This window comes from Cucumis melo, chromosome 7, assembly GCF_025177605.1.
Source record: "Cucumis melo cultivar AY chromosome 7, USDA_Cmelo_AY_1.0, whole genome shotgun sequence".
NCBI lineage: Eukaryota > Viridiplantae > Streptophyta > Magnoliopsida > Cucurbitales > Cucurbitaceae > Cucumis > Cucumis melo.
In genome coordinates, this window is record NC_066863.1 from 28249528 (window position 1) to 28268521 (window position 18994).

The window sequence follows — 18994 nt, forward strand, 5'->3', positions numbered from 1 at the left end:
CGGTTCTTTATTTAGGAAAATAAAATGTTCTTACCATTACCCCTTTTTTCTTTTTTTGACCGACCATTTTTTTCTTTTTCGTTTTTTTCATCTTTTAACTTTATTATTCTGTCCTCCCATGCAATAATATGTCTCATGAGATGGCATTTTTTTTTATTAGAAAAATCATATATACAATATTTTATTTATCTCCTTCATTTTAAAATATTTTATTATATTTTACCTACTACAATGGTGAAAGTGAGATATTGAATTTAGAAAATATTGACCTAACATAGTTATGTTAAATAATGTATGGGAAATTGTTAAGGGATAAAAAAAATATTAAAACTACCTATATAAAATATAGCAACAAAAAAAAAGTTAAACGAGTTAGAGAGAGTTTGATGAATTTTGGTATAGTTTGTAAATAGTTTCTAACAATTTGCTATTTTTTAAAAAATGTAATGAATATATTCAACATGATAAAATCAATTAGGTAAGTAATTTTATGGTATAGATGAAAATAAAATATAATATTTAAATACATCGTTTAAAGTTTTGAAATTTTTGGAAATCATTTGTGTCAAAAACTATCTAAAATTATAATAATCATTTCTTGCTATAATAAATACTATTTAAGAGCGTTAAATTAGCTACGGTAAACATTATTTTAAAATTCACCTCATCTAATACAATATTTATTATTTACTACAATTTTTACTACTACACATCCATCACTTTTTTTCTAAAATAGTTTATCGATCAAACACATATTATTATAACATAAACTAAAATAATCTACATCTCAAACACAAATTATTATAACCTAACTACAAATAAGCTATTGCTATAATAATTAATAACTCGTTTTTTTGCCTCAAACGTCCCATGAGATTGAATATAACAAAGGTTTAAAATTCACGAATAGGTTTATAGTTTAACACTATTGATCCACATTTCATAAAGCAAAAATGCTTCTAGTTTACTATTTTGTTCAAGAAGAATAACATTACTTGTCTACTCACTTTTTTATGTGATGCATTTTTAGTAGCTCTATCATTTGGTGAGTTATATTTATGTATTAAATACAATCAAATCCAATAATAAAAATGCACCACATTAGATACTCAATGACACAAAAACGAACCTAAATTGATTAACATAGTATTTATATTATCGATTTTAAAATCAAAGTATAACAAAAATATAATATTGAAGAGTGTATCAAAAGACTCTATTTGATAAAATTATTGTAAAATTTCATATTGTTTAGAACTGATAGCCGATAGAAAGAAAATGATAAATCAAACGATTGTCAATTGGGTATGGCCTTTTCATCCTTGAAAATTTAATTGGGGTTTTGAAAACTTTTTCAAAAGTGGAAAAAAAAATAAATGATAAGAATTCATAGATGAAGCAATGTTTGTACACTTCATTTTCAAAGAAGAAGAAAAAATCAAAGAATTATCAATTCGGTATGGCCTCAAAATTGTAAAATTTCAAATAAATAAAACCAATAACTAAAATATCATTTTCATCGTTATTATATATATAATAATTGTTTATATTATTACTAAACTAAATTTAATAAAAATAAAGTTTATTAAAAGTGAAATTACGTAATGTAATTAAATATAAATATAGGGATGATAATGTAAAAAGAAAGAGAGAGAGAGAGAGAGTTGAAGAAAAGAAAGACAAAATCCTAAATTTATTGAAGAAATGGAGTTTGTAGTGTTACAACAACTGGTGGCACCCACTTGAATGAATCAGAAGATTCCCATTTACCAATCCCCACTTTAAAAAACTATAAACTTTGTTAATAATCAAGAAAGTTATGATTACCCATTAATTATTTTTTTCCTTTTTATGTTTCCGATGATCGTTTTCTATTGGTTCGAAGATTATTTAGCAATGGAGTTATTAGTTTCAGTAAGTTAGTGGAAGTGAGATCGAAATGTTGTGCAGAAGAATCTCCAGCAATGCCGATTCTGGATCAGCCCCAGTGTACCTCAATGTGTACGATCTCACTCCCATTAATGGCTATGCATATTGGTTCGGCCTCGGTGTTTACCATTCTGGTCTTCAAGGTTTGTTCTTCTACTAATTCATCGCTTTCTCTGCTGGAATCTGCTGTTTAGATCTGCATTTCTGTTGCTTAATCTGGATTTGGTAATTGTTGAGTGATGAATCCACTTTTTATGAGTTCTGTTTTCTGTTTGGTTAGTGGGGAAACAGGAGGGAAATTTGAATGTAATTCTAGGTTTTTGCTTATGCATCCCTGTTTGCTGTTCTTGTGAAGTGTGATGTTACTCTTGTAGAATTTTGGTTGGTTCTGTTTGGCTGTGGAGAAAATGATGGAAAATTAGATGAACTTACTAGGTTTTTGCTTTTAATTCACTTAATTCGATTGTTCTTTAAGTATAATTTGCTCCAGCTGATTTCTGGACCTGCATTTCGATATATTCTGTTTGGATGGTGAGAAAATGATGGAAAATTAGACGAACGTCTAGGTTTTTGCTTTTAGTTCACTTAATTTGTTTGTTCTTGAAGTATAATTTGCTCTTGGACAAACTTTCCAGCTGATTTCTGGACATCCATTTTGATTGATTCTGTTTGGATGGTGAGAAAATGATGGAAAATTAGACGAACTTCTAGGTTTTTGCTCTTAGTTCACTTAATTTGTTTGTACTTTAAGTATGATTTGCTCTAACACAAACTTTCCAAATGTTATCTGGACCTCCACTGTGAGGGATTCTGTCTGAATGGTGAGAAAATGGAGGAAAATTGGATAAACGTGAAGGGATTTTCATTTTACCTTTGTTCTTGAACTACAACTTTATTTTTGCAAAATCTTCCCTAGTGTTTGGGTGTTGTTGAGAAAATGAAGGAAAATTGAAACATTTTCTAATTGAGACACTGAGTAAATGTTATGGGATTATTGTAATGCAGTTCATGGAATTGAATTTGCATTTGGAGCTCATGAATATCCAAGCACAGGGATATTTGAAGGAGAACCAAAGCAATGTGAAGGATTCAGGTTCAGAAAATCAATTTTGATTGGGAAAACAGATTTGAGTGAAGCAGAAGTGAAGTCATTAATGGAAGAACTTGGTAAAGATTACAGAGGAAATGCTTATAATTTAATCACTAAAAATTGCAACCATTTTTGCAACCATGTTTGCATCAAACTCACTGGAAATCCCATCCCAAGTTGGGTCAATCGCCTTGCTAGAATTGGTAACATCAAATCCCACCCTTCATTTCCGCTTTTTATCTAAATTTACATCTCCTTTTTTTTTTTTAACTTCTTGCTGTTTTCTTTTTCTTTTTTCTTTTTCCTGTTTATGTCTCTGACTGCTGATGTTGAACTTTAGTGCTTTTGTATTTCTCTACTTTTAAATATTTTATTATTAGTCCCCACAACTTTTACATTAATCTCTGTATTAATTAATGAAGGTCAAAATAATCCTTCTTATACTTCCAAATGTCAATGTAAATACATATAATACGTTTTCAAAATGATATTTGAAACCTTTGGTAAATTATTTAGCAAGCATTCAATATGTTAACCAAATTATAAAACTAAAAAACTTCTCTAATCTTTTTCCCTCTGCTTGAAATTTGGAAACATGAATAACAACAAGACTATTATATAGATTCCTAACCAATAGAATACATGTCTTTAGTCATTTTGAATTAGTTTAGTATTTAGTTTTACTCTTTTTAAGTGCAATTTTATAATCAAAATTGATTTTGGATGATAAAAACGAAATGCAGGATGGATTTGCAACTGTGTGTTACCAGCAACCTTAAGCTCCACAAGATTTGGTCAAAACAGAGTTCAAAAGAAAACAAATGAAGAAAAACAAGAAAAAGGAGGAGAAGAAGAAGAAGAGAAGAAGAAGGAATCGATGCCAAAAATTCAAACAGTTGAAATTTCAGGTTCTCATTCTAATTCTTCTTCCTCGTCGTCCTCTCCGATTACTCTCCGCAGAGGCAGAAGCAGAACAAGACGCCCTCGTCTTCCAACTTCACCATTGATCCCCACTTCAAATTCTTGAAGATCGTCATTAGTTTGATTAAATTGCATGTTTGGTCACTATACATCGAAGAAAGTTAGAATTTAGTCCTTGTGATATTAAAAGTGAATTATTATTTACGAAGAATCTATCAAATTATAAGGACTAACTTTTAACTTTTCGAACGAGGGGATTAAGTTTGTAATTTAATCTATGAGCTGTTAGTAGCTCATCGTTTTCTCTTGCAACAAAAAGGAAAGAAAGAAAGAACAGTTTTGGGGTTTGTGAGAGATTATGTAAATTGTGTATTACTAGGCAAAGTGGGTTGTTTGCCCCTCAAATGTTTTGTTTTTCCACCATTAATGTCTCAATTTTCTTGGATTTGATTGAGCTACCATTTAAGTGGTAATTATAGGCTGAGATGTGGATTGGAATCCAAATTAAATTGCAAATAGGGCCCAATGGAATGCTTTCTAGAGGGGTCAATTGCTTTTTCTTCAAGGCTAAGTACAATTTTGATTATTGCACTAAAGACTTGTTCTGTTTCATTTCTAAAAGTTGGGTTATATTCCTACACTTTCATAACATGTAAAAATAAATAAACAAAAAAAAAATTGTCATGTAACGGTCCGTGATTAGCGATTAGTCAATTTTAAGAGTAGTTAGTGAGTACATGAAACTTTATCTTGTAGAACATTCAATATTATGTCAAATAAGTTTTTAGCACGTTCAAACTTTTTTAAAGTATATTAACATAAAACTGTCTGCTTAAAAACACCGATACAGTTTCCATACTATGAAGTTTGTTTAATTTTAGTTTCTACATGTTCAATTGTCCAATTTTAGTCTTCAAACCTTTCAATAAAATTTTTATTATCTAATCATAATTTGTCACGTGGCAAATTCTTTTTTACTTCTTTTTCTAAAAAGTTAATTAATTCTTTTATATATGTGATTGAGTTAATTAATTCTCTTGTATCTGTGATGGAGAAGAAAGAGAGTTTAATATAACTTTTCTTTTGGAAAACAAAGTTCCTCAAATCATGTAAAATAACCCTTAAAATTAGCATAGGAATTGGCAAGAGTCCTTAAAAAGAAAAAAAAAAAGGCAAAATGACCTAAAATAAGGTGCAGATTTACAAAGAAATTTGTGACATTTGTGTTTTCTTCTTTTGCTCTTTTTGAATGCTTTAAGCTTTTTTTATTTTTTTATTTTTGGAAAGGGAATGCTTTAAGCTTAAGGGTCAAAAAGTTTGAGAAATTAACCTTTTCTTTTTTTTCTTTGTGGACATTGAGGCAACCTACCATACCATTCATTCACTTTCAAACTAAAATACACATCTACTCCATGTGATAAACCTTTTGCTTTGACTCATTCTTAGGTTTTGGTTTAAATATTCTTTTCATTCATTTTAGCTTAATGGTTGGCTTTTTATTATTTAAGTATTTGATTCATAAAAGATTTTCACTTTTATAATGACTTTTCTCTTTATAAGTTGGAGTTTAATTTTATAATTGTTGTATGATGATAGTTGTGTTTTACACTTGTTGCTACTTAGATTAGATATATACGCTTACTTTTGTATAAACAATGTTTTCATTTGCTATTATTTAAGATAATTGTAAAGTTGATTGCAAATTTGGGCAACCAAAAGTAGAATATTGCACAATTTTTACCGTATATAAATAAATACTACGAAAGGATGAAGATATCCGTTGATATGTCGATATATCCAAAAATCAAAAGATTCGACATTGATATTAAATGTTCATGAATATCTCCAAATACTCCATAGAATACACTCCTTTCAATCCGAAATTACCAAATTCGTTATTGTATTATGCATACAAGAAAGCAATGGAATCATTTACGAAAAACAGATGATTCGAGTAGGAGGAAGCCAATGTAAAAACATAAAAATATCATCTATCCACCGACAAAAATTTAGATACTTCATTTTAAGATAGTATCCAATCTAAACTTGAGTTCCTTTTAAGCGACCAGCTTGGTACCTTCATTACTTCAATTTTAAACCATTCATATATTTAAAGATGGTTCGGTTCATGTATTTTCAACTATCCCATTGAAATCCTTGTACTTTATTTAGTTTTTTTTTTTTTTTTTTTTTGATTTTTTAAAAAAACTTGAGCTGCTGCTGTTTCATGGATATGCAAAAAGTCTGTCAATATCAATGGAATGGCTAAGAAAGACGATGAAGAATGGAGGCCACGAAAAGCAGAGGCAGAAACTTCAATAATTTAGCATAAGAATAATCTCCATGAATGTTTGAAATGATAATTTGAACATAATAATGGGAATGACCATTGATTTCAAAGAAGTTAATTTTTTCCTTTTTTCAAAAAAAAGAGAGAGAGAGAGAAGAAGAGTAAAATAAGAAATAATGAGTGAAAATCCTGCTGCTATCCAAACGTGTAATCGAAGGTGAGCCTGAAGAAACAGAGATGTTCATAAAGAGTGTTAGTAACGACGAGGAAAATAATATTGAATCGAATCTAAATCGGTATGAGAAATTAATAGGATACTTGCTTCAACAACCGTGGCGTATACATCAAAATACATTGTATCAGGTTTCTAATTCTGCTTTGCTTGTAACCATTCAACAAAATTGTCGAGGATCAACGGCCAAGCGAGTTCCGAATCGTAGTTGCTCAAGTCTGGATAACTAATCTGCATAATCATCATCATCAAGCGTCAAGGCTTGAATTCATCAATAGTTTATGGTGATGATACTAACAAAGGAATTTAAGGTGGATCCTTTTCTTTTCTAGATTATTTCAATTAGAAATTTGTTTATTTTCCATCATATCTATAAGTTCAATAGGGGAAAAGTGACAGAGTAGGAGAAGAATACTTTAAACTACTCATTTTTCAAGTACGGATTTTATAAACCAACTGAAAAATTAAAAGAATTCAGTTAACTTAGAAACTAAGGCCATTTGATTATTAGTTCGTTTTTTAGTTTTCTATTTTGAAATTTATGCTCATTTCCTCTCTATTTTTCAAAATCCAGTAGAACATGGATGACAAAATACAGAAACTTGAGATGGAAATAGTGTTTATATTGCTTAATTTTCAAAAACTAATAGGTTATCAAGCTTAAGATCCTTTTTTTTTCCTTTAATTTTATTTTGATGATTTTACTTGTTTATTTATTTACTATCATTATTATTTTGAAGACCCTACCTTTTTTATTCAATTCAAGGAATGAGAGTGCCATTGAATTTGCACCGACTCTTTTGTAAAATTCGGAGCATTTTTATTAGTTGATTCCAGAACTATTTTCCTCACTGCATTCCACTGGTAGTGCGATATATGCAAGCAAATATCATTATACATGGCGTGTTAGTGTGCTTTGGGAGATAATGAGGTACCTCATTGCAGAATCGAAAGAAGCCCATCCATTGATCCATGTTAATAACTTTATAGTCAGTTTGTATCTGCATATGTAATATGGCAAATAAGAAATTTTCTTTTGACCTTCTTGATGAGGGAAAAGACAGAAAACATGGGAATAATCGGTCAATAAATGCAAAAGGTTGAAATCCTATGCGAGAAAATTTGTTACTCAGAAACATGTCTTCCACAAAATTGCCAACCATGTCATAACTCCTAAGGTTCTCATGAGAAAAAAGATTAACTATGTGGCTACGGCAATAACTATTAGTAAAAATATGTTTAAGACTTTAAGTCCAGTTATCAACACTTGGCAGTGTGCTCCAATAGGTATGCTGTCGAGAGGCTATAAATCAAGAATGTAACTCTTAGACTAAGTGCTAGTGCTACTATTGAAGACCCAGAAGTACTGTTAAGTAGTGCTGGAGTTAACAGCGGTGTGAAGTGTCAAACAGACCATGCCTGTGGATAAATGTGGCAAACTAAAAGACCAAAAAATGAGGTGGTGCTCACCTTCAAGTATTCAACAAATGCATTGACTTGGGAATGAAACTGAGACCCCAAAACAAGATCCAGTAACTCGCATATACTCTCTATGTCAATACTCTTTTGCTTCTCCTCTAAAAAAAATATCAATGGAACAAAGAGAACGTAAGGATCAAATTGCAATATAGGGTAGTAGAACATGAAGAAAGCTTCAAGATTAAAAATACACCGAACATTATTTATTTACCTGTTAAACAATACCGGAATGCATAAGAATAGAAGTCCACAAAGTTTGATGGCCTCCTTACCTTCTCAAAATGTCAGAAATTGGTAACTAAAACTTTATGCACAAAATTATGCAATACACTACATAATTTATTTTGAAAGTTTCAACAAGACAAGTATAATACCTCTTTCTCAAGATCTGGTAGTGCCTTCTTTAATTTACTAACAGTGTCAGCCCTCAGGGATTTGAGGCCTGTTCGCCATTCATCCTATCAAATATGTACCAGACTAATGTTCCATCAAAGGAATTTACCAAGGAGGGAATAAATGCTTCATCTTGTAATAAGATGGGAAGTGGACATGAAGAAAGACGAGACAAAGAAACGAGAGTAACATAAAATACATAAACAATTCATAGATATTCTTAGCAACTGAAATTTCTAAATTGAAGCTGAGAATATAAATGACAAGATTTTCCTTATAAGATGGTGCTGAACACAGATGAAATCAATGTTTTTTTTTTTTTAAATAAAAAACAATTTCCATGATGGTATCAAATTACACAATAATGGGGGTTAGAACCCCACTCTAAAGGAGTTAAAGACTCAACACTTGGATAAAATAAAATATACCCTTCATGGATTACTATACTAGTTAGAAAATGAAAGAGAGGATTATATGATGTGATGCATACTGTGGTAAATAAAAGGACAGAGTATCAACAAAAAAAAAAAAGTGTTTGGGACAACAAAGGTTCAAGTAATACTAGAAAGAAGATCTGTTGTATAATTTATAATGATCATAGGTCCACGAGAGAGTAAATATTCTTACCAGGTTAAAGTATCCTTGTTTTTCAGATTTCATTTTCCTGGTATGTGCAATCCATTAGTTCCCAGACAATGAGGTCATATAAACCAAAAGAAAAAAAGGAGAAAGAAGTGCTTTCAATAATTCCAAGTACAACTTACCAAGCAAGCATCAAGATCCTTACATCAGTGTGATCCACTTCAATGTCTGAACAAAGATTTTCAATTCCTTCTGGACTGTTAAAGAGAAATAGTCAGTACTACTTACACCTGTAAGGATCTTATTCATACAAGCATTCGGAAGTCTCCTTAATGATAAGGAGAATAGCCTCCTTGATCATGTAAAGAACATGGATGGAAGTTTGTTGTTGGAATATTGCTAGGTATTTAACAGTATAATACTGAATATATGTTGATACAATGCTGAAAAACGAGATATTCCAATTGACCAAAGTTGACTTACTCGATCAAACCAGAAGTGGGATTGGCGTACGAGTAAAATAGGCTATCGATCCGTTCCAACTCTTTTGTGCTTGCTCTACTTGAGGCTGAATAAATTGAGAATCTTGAGTTCATAAGAATTGAAAATAGAGTAAAATAGGAGCTTATATTGTGGAAGATATAAAAAGAATCAGATACTTTCACATAAATCACCTCACAAGAACAAAACAGTACACTTCAACATGGGCATGATACTTACTAGTTACTACCATATAACTAAGAAAGCCACCAACCACATAGTTTTTCTTAAAAACAGCCAGTAGATCACCCAACAAACTTCATCATTCTTCACTCAATCAGATGTGGAAAAAAAAAAAACAATGAACAAAAGTAGTTTGCATGTTCAGATTCTCTTGCTTTCAATTTCCAACTCAACAACTCTCACTTTCTAATCAAACCTTCAACTCACTCCATATCATCTCGGATTAACTCCAACAGGTCCTCGAGTACATATAACGAAAAAATCATAATATAAGCTTGAAATTCCCAAATTTCATAGCCGTAAACACAATTGAAGCTAAATACTAAAGCTATTCACCCTATTTAAATCCCACTCAATTTAAAAACTAACTAAACCATCGACATGACAAGATGCGCACACAACATCGTAAACATAAAAATCTCCTATAAAAAGGCATCATAAGAGTAATTAATAAAAGATTAACCACGATACATACAAAAGACGATCGTCGATATCTATGGCGAGATTTAGCAGTAGAAGAATTGGAATTATGGAAAAAAGAAAAGATCAAGTACCGGAACGAAAGAGATCGACGGCGGAAGAATTAACGGAAGTTGAATTGGGTTGACCGGTTTTTCTTGTAGCAGACCGCCGCATCTTCTTCTTCTTCTTCTTCTTCTTCTTGTCCTTGAAGAATTGGATTGCGATGAAGGAGATAAGAACGAGAGCAAAGAAGAAGAAGAAGAAGATTGAATTTTGTCGTAGCAAATTGGAGAATTGCAAATCTTCGGCCTTTCGTCCTTTTAATATTTTTCCCTTTTCGTTTCTTGATTTTCTTAAATTTTGGAAATATCTCCTTTTCTCTTTTTCATTTGTATAAGAAATAAAATTGAAATTCCTATTTAATTCCGTTTCAATTCAAGTCATTCCTCTCAATTCTTTATATGCATATTCTAAACATCTTACTTCCATATATGTTCGATGTAAAAACAAAACTCACCTGACTTTCACGTGCCATCTTTAATAATATCTCGTCTTATTTTATACTGTCTCTGATTTTTAATTTACCCTAAAAATCTTATTCGGTCTAATTTAGGGAAAAAAGAGAGAGAGCCTTTTATTGTTTTTCTAATCATAATGTTAAATTCTACTCTTCTCTTAATTTTCTTTTCCTATTTCGTTCCTTTTTTATAAAAAGAAAGTTGTTTTCCTTTGATTTTTTTATATAAATAATTTCATTTTTTTATTCCACAAAATTATCCTAATATTAAAATATTTTATTATTTTTACTCATCCAACTTTAAAAAATTTATAAATATCCTCTCATGATTTATTTTAGAAAACAAAACTCCTTAAGAAAAAGTAAACCTTCATAAATATAATAAAATAAAATAAATATTTAAGAAAAAAAATTAGATTTTATCAACGATAAACATTAATATACTTATATTACTTATAAAAGCATATAATATTAATAGAGTTTGATATTTTGTTATGTTTTATAAATATTTTATTAAATTTTTCAATTTTGACAATAAAATCTAAAGGAAAAAAGTACCCCTTGTAGAATTATTATTTGTGTATCATATGTATAAAACCAATTGAACTTGATTTAGAAAAAGAGTAATTGAAGTCATAAATGTCAACTTATGAAACAAATAAATTAGTAGGTTTAGAAGGTTTTTTTTTTCAACTACTTTAAAATTCTCGACAAGTTTCGGAGGTAAAATTGAAAAGAAAATTATAATAAAATATGTCTCAACCCTACTTTTGCGTCAAAAATGCTTATAAAGTTTCAAAAATTTTAAACACTTGAACTTATAAAATGAGTTAACAAATATCGTACGGTTAGTTTAGATGGAACCGTTAAAACTTGTTTAAAAATACTCTTTAACTCAATAAAAGTTCAAAAATACTTTAGTACTTGAACATAAACCGTTAATTTTGTTAAATAAAGTTTAAAATCTCCACCCATATTAATTGTGATCAATCTGTTTGAAGTTTTCATAAGTTAAAAATGTATCAATTTCCCAACAAAATATATAAATATTCTCATAATTTCTTAATTTTTCAATTTTGAATTTGCACCGATTTTCACAACAACCAAAATACAAACAACAATCAAAGTGTGCATTTTTTTTAGATAAAAGAGTGTCAAATAGTTAACAAGAAAGAGAGTAAAAGGGTATTGAAGGAATGAGAGAAAAAAGAAAAAGAAAAATAGAGGTAAGACAACACTATCGGTAAGAATTAAGAGATATCAACATCAAATGATTGAAATCAAGTAATTTAACGAAAAATTAAGGTTAAAAATATAAAATATTGAAATCTAAAGTCAAATTGAAACAAAAACTCGAATTTTAAAGTTAAAATTGTAACATTTTGAAACTTAGAAACCAAATAGAAACAAGCCTAAAAAAACCCTAAAATTAAAATTATATATTTTTCTCATTTTCTAAAAATATAGTTACTCACAATTATTTAAAAACATATATAAGGGTAAACTTATTTAAATATATTTCGAAATTATTAAAAAAAAAAAGACCTAATTTATAAATTAAAGAAGAACAAAAAATAAAAAGAAAAGAGAGCGAATTCGAAAAGTATAGTTCTTAGCGCGAGTCCATATGTAAACAAACCTCCTTCCGTTGCAATTCGTAACGGTCCTCTCCTCTCCATTTCAAAGCTCAGAACCAAACCAACAAAACAAATTTCCCCTAAATCCCTCCATTTCTCTTCCTTTCCCATTCCCAATCCCAAACCCTAAAATCTTTCTTCACACCATTACAATGCCAACGAGTTCTCCTCACTCCGACCGGACTAAGATCGCTAACTTATGGCGTTTCACCCGCTTCATTGATTACCGGTGTTTTGCTCCGCCGACGCTCGACTTTAATCCTGACTCCGACGCTCTCAGTCGAAGGCCTTATCGCTTGCTTCCTCGTCAGGATCTCATCGATCTCTTCGTCTTGAAGCTCGACGGTTCTGTTTTTGGTGATTCCTACTCTATTTTCTTCGTTTTCTTTATCTCACTGTTGTTTCTTGCAAGACGTGAGTAGAGAATCTTGTTTCGATGAAGTTTCTGTCGGTTTTCTGGTGGTTGAGAATCGAGATGGAAAATGAATGATGAAAGGTGGATGGAAACTGTGCTGGAAACTGTGCTGGAAACTGTTTCAATATAACTTGCTTAAGAGAACAGATTGGAGTATGGTTTCTTGATAACGCTGTAGCGGTAAAATGCGTTTAGAAAAGAGTAGGTAATTAAGGTGTTTGGCGCTTATGGCGACAATGGCTAAGAAAAATGCAACGGGGATATGTTTAAATCTTCCGGTTCTTTAGTTTATGCATTTTTTTCTCATGCTTTAACTTGTAGGTGTGGAGATCATGTGAAAATAACTAAATATTTGATTTGATACTACTTGTTTTTTATATTGTGGGTAGTTACAGTGTCAACCCTATTTAAACTGATTTTAGATTGTTTGGCTATCTAGGCGTTCGTGTATCACGTAACAGTACTGTAGCTGATCTTAAACGAGCGATAGAGGAGGTTTTTGATTCGCCCGGTGGGAGTGAACACTACAAGATTACATGGTATTTTATGACACTTATGGCTAATTTATCACCGAAGATTTTGTTTTTGTTTCTTTTAGGAGTTTTAAAATGCTATTGGGTTTTACACGAATGTCGTTTTGTTTATTTTCATCACATTAAACATTGCTGAATGTCGTATATGTTCTTAGGTCACTTATCTGGGGACATTTCTGCCTATGTTATGAAGGAGAAAAACTCACTGATGACAAGGCATGCATTAGAGGTTATAGTATTAAGGATGGTGATCAGGTATGGGAATATTGCGATGTTCTCTTGCTTGTTCGTTGAGTTAAATGTTAGGTGTTCTCTAGCTTTTAATGTTTTACCCTGTTGTGATAATGCAGCTTCAGTTTATTAGGCATATGTCTATCAACTGTTTATCGATGAAGAAAGACAGGAAGAACCAAACTGTTCCTTGCAAAACAATATTGTTGTGAGTTACTAAGTTGTTCTTTCTTATAGCTGTTTGTTGCATATGTGTCCGTTTCTTGCAAAACAGTATCGTTTCTTAGTTGTTCTCTTTATAGGGTGCACTAGCACATGCATAGACATGCCAATGCATGGGCACATGCCGTTCTCTTTTCTGAACAAAATTGCTCAATTTGATGCCATGTTAAAAAGCAAAAAGTGAATACAAGACATGGATACAACACGAGACTCATATTGAGACCCGTTCTTTCCTAAAATTTTAGGATATGATAGGACAATAACACCTTTATAAAAATATTTATTATTTTTATACATACGTATCTTTTTAGTCTACTCAACAATGTTTTATGTATGTCTAATACATTTGTTGCATGGACATACTAGCCAAACTGAAATGTACATACATCTTTTGAGTCTCATTGTGCAGTAGCAATCTACGATTTATGCAAACTTTCTCAATATTTTATTCTTGCACTGTTCTATTAGACAGTAAACTGATACTTCTCATAAAAGTTTCTCGCCAGAATCAAAAGCTGTTGAAGAGAATCAAGCAGACAGTCGAGACGATATCAAGGATTATCAAGTTCACAGGGACGATTCGAACCAAGAGGAGGTTGCTTCTATGGCTAGAGCTAGATTTCAGCTGTCAAATTTCTTCAAAGGACGGGTATTGTATTCCAGGGTATGGGGTTTCTGTAAGAGTGCATCAGAAGGCAGGAATAGGGCTTCCTCTGCTTTTCGCATTGCTTGAGATTGGAAATGGACATGGAATAACACAAGCTGCAACTGCATGCAAGGTAATGAACTTAGCTAGGAACTGTAGGATTGAAACTTAAGCATTTGATTTATGAACGAGAGGAGTTAGATTGGAGAGTAGGCCTAGGAGAAAGGAAATAGAGGGAAGATTTCTGAAATGTAAATATCAGCCTCCATTTATTGTTGGATAGTTTTGTAAAAAGTTCTTTTGCTTCACTTCTCCTTCCATCTTTGGTGTTAGCAGTGAAGTCGTTTACTATGATAATCTGAAAATTGGCTTCATTTGATTACATTTTTTTCGTTGTTTTACTTTTGTTGTGAAACGTGTTTGAAAATTACATAGAAGTGGTTGCGGGAGTGGGGGTTGGCGGTGCAAGGTAGTCATCAGAGTTGTCAATGAGGGTAGTTGCTAGAGCCTTGGCCATGCGGAAGTAATCGCCAGAGTTCATCAACAAAGTGTGTCAATAGTAGTTGTCAAAATAGACCATTGTTAGAGTTATTGATTGTAGTGAATTGGAGATTAAGTTAGGGTGAATTGGTAGGCAAAACGTTAAGTTGATAATTTCTAATGATCGAATCCAACTTATTTGGTGATCTAAATACCCCAAACCAAAACTCAATATACTTATTTCAATAAATTCAAATACTAGAAAAAAATGTAAATTTTCGTAATTGATTTTAGTGTCAAAATTTACAACTAAAGCATATTTACATATAAATTTTGTTGTTAAAAGTTGATTTATTTCCATGTACTAGCATTAGACTTAAAGATCAAATATTAGTTTAATTCCCTAAAGCTTGGTTACCATTAAAATTAGAATGCCTGAAAAAAGATTATAAAATGTAACAAAATGTTGCTATTGTTTATATATTTATAAAATGCACGTGACATATTTTCATGAAAAAGAAAATTAATTTTCATATATTTTTCCAAACATCATATCTTCAATCTTCCAAATAAAACTTGAATTTCCAAGTTTTGTATTTATGCCGTGTCTAATATTATTGCAAAATTTACTAAAAACAATTTAAAAGTTTGTTTCCAATAGGCATATAAGATTCAATTTTATATGTAATTTGACTTAATAAACAATTCAAACATTCAGGAATAAAATAGGATAAATGTAAAAATTAAGAGAGAAACTTGTAATTAATCTAATATAATTCTATTTATTAAATATAAAAAAACATAGAGAGTTGATTAGTTTAATAAAACTGAAGTAAACAAAGTTAATTTTCGTAAACATAACAAATCAGTAAAATACTTATGGTCATCTATGAAATTAACTATTTTTCTTCTATTTTTTCGGTCTTTTTTGGTCTTTTTCTTTTTTTTCGTATCGTTTGTCTCAGTTTATATATATATTTTTTATTTTTTTAAAATTGTTATTAGATTGTTTCCATCATTTTTTTTCTATTTTTTATTTTTCTTTTATTTTTTTCAAACTCTTATTTGATTAAAGATTATCTATTTTTTTTTTATTAATTTTTCAAATTTGATAGTTTAAGATAGTGCAAAAATAGTGAAAAGAAAAAGTTATTTGCAAAAATACTAAAAAAATAGTTATTTAATGACGTTATAATATTATATAATGTAACAAAGACATATATTATTTATTATAAATACTACAAGAAATCTATCATTTGCCGTTTGATATTCAAAATTTTTAATTGTTTATTTGTTTCCATATAAATCCTCAAGAAATCGCATGTAAACGCTCCCCATTTGTTGTTTAATGTTCATGCCTTAGAAAAGGGGAAAACAGAGATTGATAAAACCTAACCCCAAAGAAATCAAATTCTTTTTTCTTCCACCTCTTTCCCAAGCAACCTCCCAAAACCCTAATCTTTCTATTTTTTTTTTCTTTCCCTTTCTTTCTGTTCATACTCTCGGATTTGAATTTGTTGTTTGCTCCGGCCGGCGACGAAGGCCTCTTTAGGAATTAGCTTCTGCAAGCTACAACCCGGAGACCATGTCTGCTGTGGTGTGCGGTTCCAAGAGATCTTTCTTTGAAGAACTCCCACCTTCGCCTCCCATTGCCAAGCGCCACCGTTGCTCTACTTCTCCTATTAGATTCGCTGCTCCCTCTCATATTGATCACTTACAGCATTTGTTCCCTCAGATGGACCATCAGGTTCTTCTTTCTTCCTTTTGGTTTTAGATTCAGTTTGGTTTGAATTTCAGACGCTGTCGTACTCTGTTGGTTTGGTCATTGTTCTTGTTTTGTGTGTAATATGTTATTTATTGATATGATAGGATTATAACCTGAATCTTACAAGAGTTGATATGATAGAATTATTTTCTTCTTCTTGTATGTTAATAGTTGAATATGCTTCTGAAAGTTGAAATATCAAGTAATTTGAATTAGTTGCGGCGGCTTGAAATTTGAGTTGTTCAATATTTGATGCATCTCTTTCGGTGTTTTGTTAGATAACTGCTCCCATATACGTCGTAGTTGATATTTCAAGTTTGTCTTTTTCCCAAGTTTTTATTTATCATGCTTTGATTTTTGCCTTTCAGCTTCTTGTGAGAGCCCTTGAAGAATGTGGCAATGACTTGGATGCTGCTATCAGAAGTCTGAGTGACCTGTGTTTGGGGTCTGCTGTTGAAAATCCTGTTGCTTCTGCTGAACCAGAGACAAATTTGGATCAAGGTATCACAGAATACTAAGTAATGAAGGATGCTTCGTATGTAGTTTCCTTGTTCCTGTTCGTTCATGATTTTAATTATAATTATGATGATGAATATGTTGATGCTTGCTTATTTCTTGGAAGCGATTTAATGGGTCGCCAACTTGCTGTCATAGTTTGGAATCCCAATTATTTTCTACCTACACTTCTCTTTGTAGTTTGGGTCGATAAACTTATGTTTACTGAATTGGAATGGGTGGTATATATACCATAAGCAGTCGGCAAAAATCTTATAAATCTACACGAGGAATTATAATCTCCTATGATTCTTTTGTATTTGATGTTGTATTGCGGCTATTGCTCCTTATAAGTCCTTAAAGTTCCTAATGTGATCTTTTTTCCTAGTCTGGACATCTTATTTCTATGCCTTCAGCTCGTAAAACATTGACAGTAGTTATGAACTTTTCATGCATTTTATGCATAAAGCATCGTTCTTAACCTTTATCTTATTTCTTTTCTGTAAAGATCAATAATTTAGTGCACGTTTCAAAATTATCAGGTTCAATTGCTAAGGACGGAGAGGCTGCTGCTTCTGAGAATTCTTCAAGCACTGTTTCTCTTGATGGTAGAAAATGGATCGACTTGTTTGTTGGCGAAATGACGAATGCTACCACAGTAGCTGATGCTAAGACTCGTGCAGCAAGGGCATTAGAGGCTTTAGAGAACTCAATTACTGCTCGTGTTAGTGTTGATGCTGCACAAAACTTTCACAAGGTAATTTAATTTTAGTGCCCACAATTCCAAAAATTTCACGTACATGGGGGACAATTTTGGGGTACTGATATATTTTTGGAGCACTTGAAAGCAGTTAGAATTCGTTTGGGCTTACTTATTTTAAAATGCTATTGCCATAAAGTAGCGATTCAGCTTGTAAACTCATGTTCGTTTCATTGTCACTCAGGAAAATATGCAACTAAAGGAACAAATTGAAGTACTTCTACGAGAAAATACAATTCTGAAGCGAGCAGTTGCTATACAACATGAACGCCAGAAAGAATTTGAGGATAAAAATCTAGAGTTGCAGCACCTTAAACAGTTGTTAGCTCAATATCAAGAGCAGCTCAGAACCTTAGAGGTGAGAATTAAATGTAGAACGTTTTGAAATATCTTCTCCACTACCAACCGACCTGTTTTAAGTTTCTAAACATGTTCATGTTGATGCAACATTTTCTAACCAGTTGAAAAAAAAATTCTGTGTCTTTTGGTTACAGATAAACAATTATGCATTGACAATGCATTTGAAACAAGCTCAACAAAGCAGCTCGATTCCAGGCCGCTTCCATCCCGATGTCTTCTAGCAAACAAGAAAGTAAAGATCTAAATTATTGCTGGCAGAATGATCTAAATTAGGGAGGAAAGGAGGGAGAGCAGGGAGGAATAGAGCATGTTCGTTACCGTCTTCTGGGTTTCCTATGAATAGAGAATAGAAGTATTGTGTGCTAATCAGTGTGTTTGCTTAGTTTGAGTTTGGTCAATATCATCAATCAACCTTTGAATGGTTTGATTGCAACCACAGGTTTGTTGTGAACTTCTATTGTTTCCCCCATAGGTTTTAATAAAAAGTTATATTCAACTTGATGATTTCGTGGTTTTCATTATAATGCAACATATTTTTTATAAATTCGTTTGCGGATCTTAACACGTTTTCTCGATAACTAATTAAAAAGTCAGGTTCATGGAGGCCTATTAGATTTTTTTCTAAAAGAAAACTAAGAATTCACAAATACAATTAAACAACAATTTTCTTGCTATTTAGTTTAATTTTACGAATATATGAAATAAAAACACGACACAAAAAGATTAATTGAACTTGACATATATGGGTTGAGAACTCAGAAATTTGTGATTTAAATTTTCAACTTGTAAAAAGAAAAAAAACTAAAGAGGTGTTTGGCTCACAACTTGAGTT

The 18994-nt window shown here is 31.3% G+C and overlaps 4 protein-coding genes across 6 annotated transcripts; 3 read left to right on the forward strand and 1 right to left on the reverse strand.

Annotated features, from left to right (window-relative positions):
- Window positions 1-1642: 1642 nt before the first annotated feature.
- On the forward strand, window positions 1643-4398 carry LOC103494655 (deSI-like protein At4g17486). The gene is made up of 3 exons (XM_008455948.3): window positions 1643-2072; window positions 2935-3222; window positions 3763-4398. The coding sequence occupies exons 1-3, from the start codon at window positions 1940-1942 to the stop codon at window positions 4044-4046; spliced, it is 705 nt and encodes a 234-aa protein (XP_008454170.1). The 5' UTR covers window positions 1643-1939; the 3' UTR covers window positions 4047-4398.
- A 1847-nt stretch (window positions 4399-6245) lies between these two features.
- Window positions 6246-10548, reverse strand: LOC103494656 (uncharacterized). Of its 2 annotated transcripts, none has more exons than XM_008455949.3 (10): window positions 10194-10548; window positions 9400-9484; window positions 9099-9173; window positions 8962-8998; window positions 8316-8399; window positions 8153-8213; window positions 7933-8039; window positions 7398-7463; window positions 6553-6693; window positions 6246-6453 (listed from the first exon to the last, which is right to left on the reverse strand). In XM_008455949.3, exons 1-9 carry the CDS (start codon window positions 10273-10275, stop codon window positions 6598-6600), a joined length of 693 nt encoding a protein of 230 aa, XP_008454171.1. In that variant the 5' UTR covers window positions 10276-10548; the 3' UTR covers window positions 6246-6453; window positions 6553-6597. The 2 variants fall into 2 exon arrangements, with proteins under 2 accessions (XP_008454171.1, XP_050943347.1); XM_051087390.1 differs by having other exon boundaries at window positions 6549-6693; window positions 10194-10507.
- A 1734-nt stretch (window positions 10549-12282) lies between these two features.
- LOC103494657 (U11/U12 small nuclear ribonucleoprotein 25 kDa protein) lies at window positions 12283-14686 on the forward strand. 2 transcript variants are annotated; one of them, XM_008455950.3, is made up of 5 exons: window positions 12283-12612; window positions 13110-13209; window positions 13359-13458; window positions 13554-13642; window positions 14152-14686. In XM_008455950.3, the coding sequence occupies exons 1-5, from the start codon at window positions 12408-12410 to the stop codon at window positions 14387-14389; spliced, it is 732 nt and encodes a 243-aa protein (XP_008454172.2). In that variant the 5' UTR covers window positions 12283-12407; the 3' UTR covers window positions 14390-14686. The 2 variants fall into 2 exon arrangements, with proteins under 2 accessions (XP_008454172.2, XP_008454174.1); XM_008455952.3 differs by having other exon boundaries at window positions 14163-14686.
- Window positions 14687-16055: 1369 nt separating this feature from the next.
- LOC103494658 (uncharacterized) lies at window positions 16056-18666 on the forward strand. The gene is made up of 5 exons (XM_008455953.2): window positions 16056-16529; window positions 16916-17048; window positions 17585-17799; window positions 17987-18160; window positions 18297-18666. Exons 1-5 carry the CDS (start codon window positions 16368-16370, stop codon window positions 18381-18383), a joined length of 771 nt encoding a protein of 256 aa, XP_008454175.2. The 5' UTR covers window positions 16056-16367; the 3' UTR covers window positions 18384-18666.
- The last annotated feature ends 328 nt before the right edge of the window (window positions 18667-18994 follow it).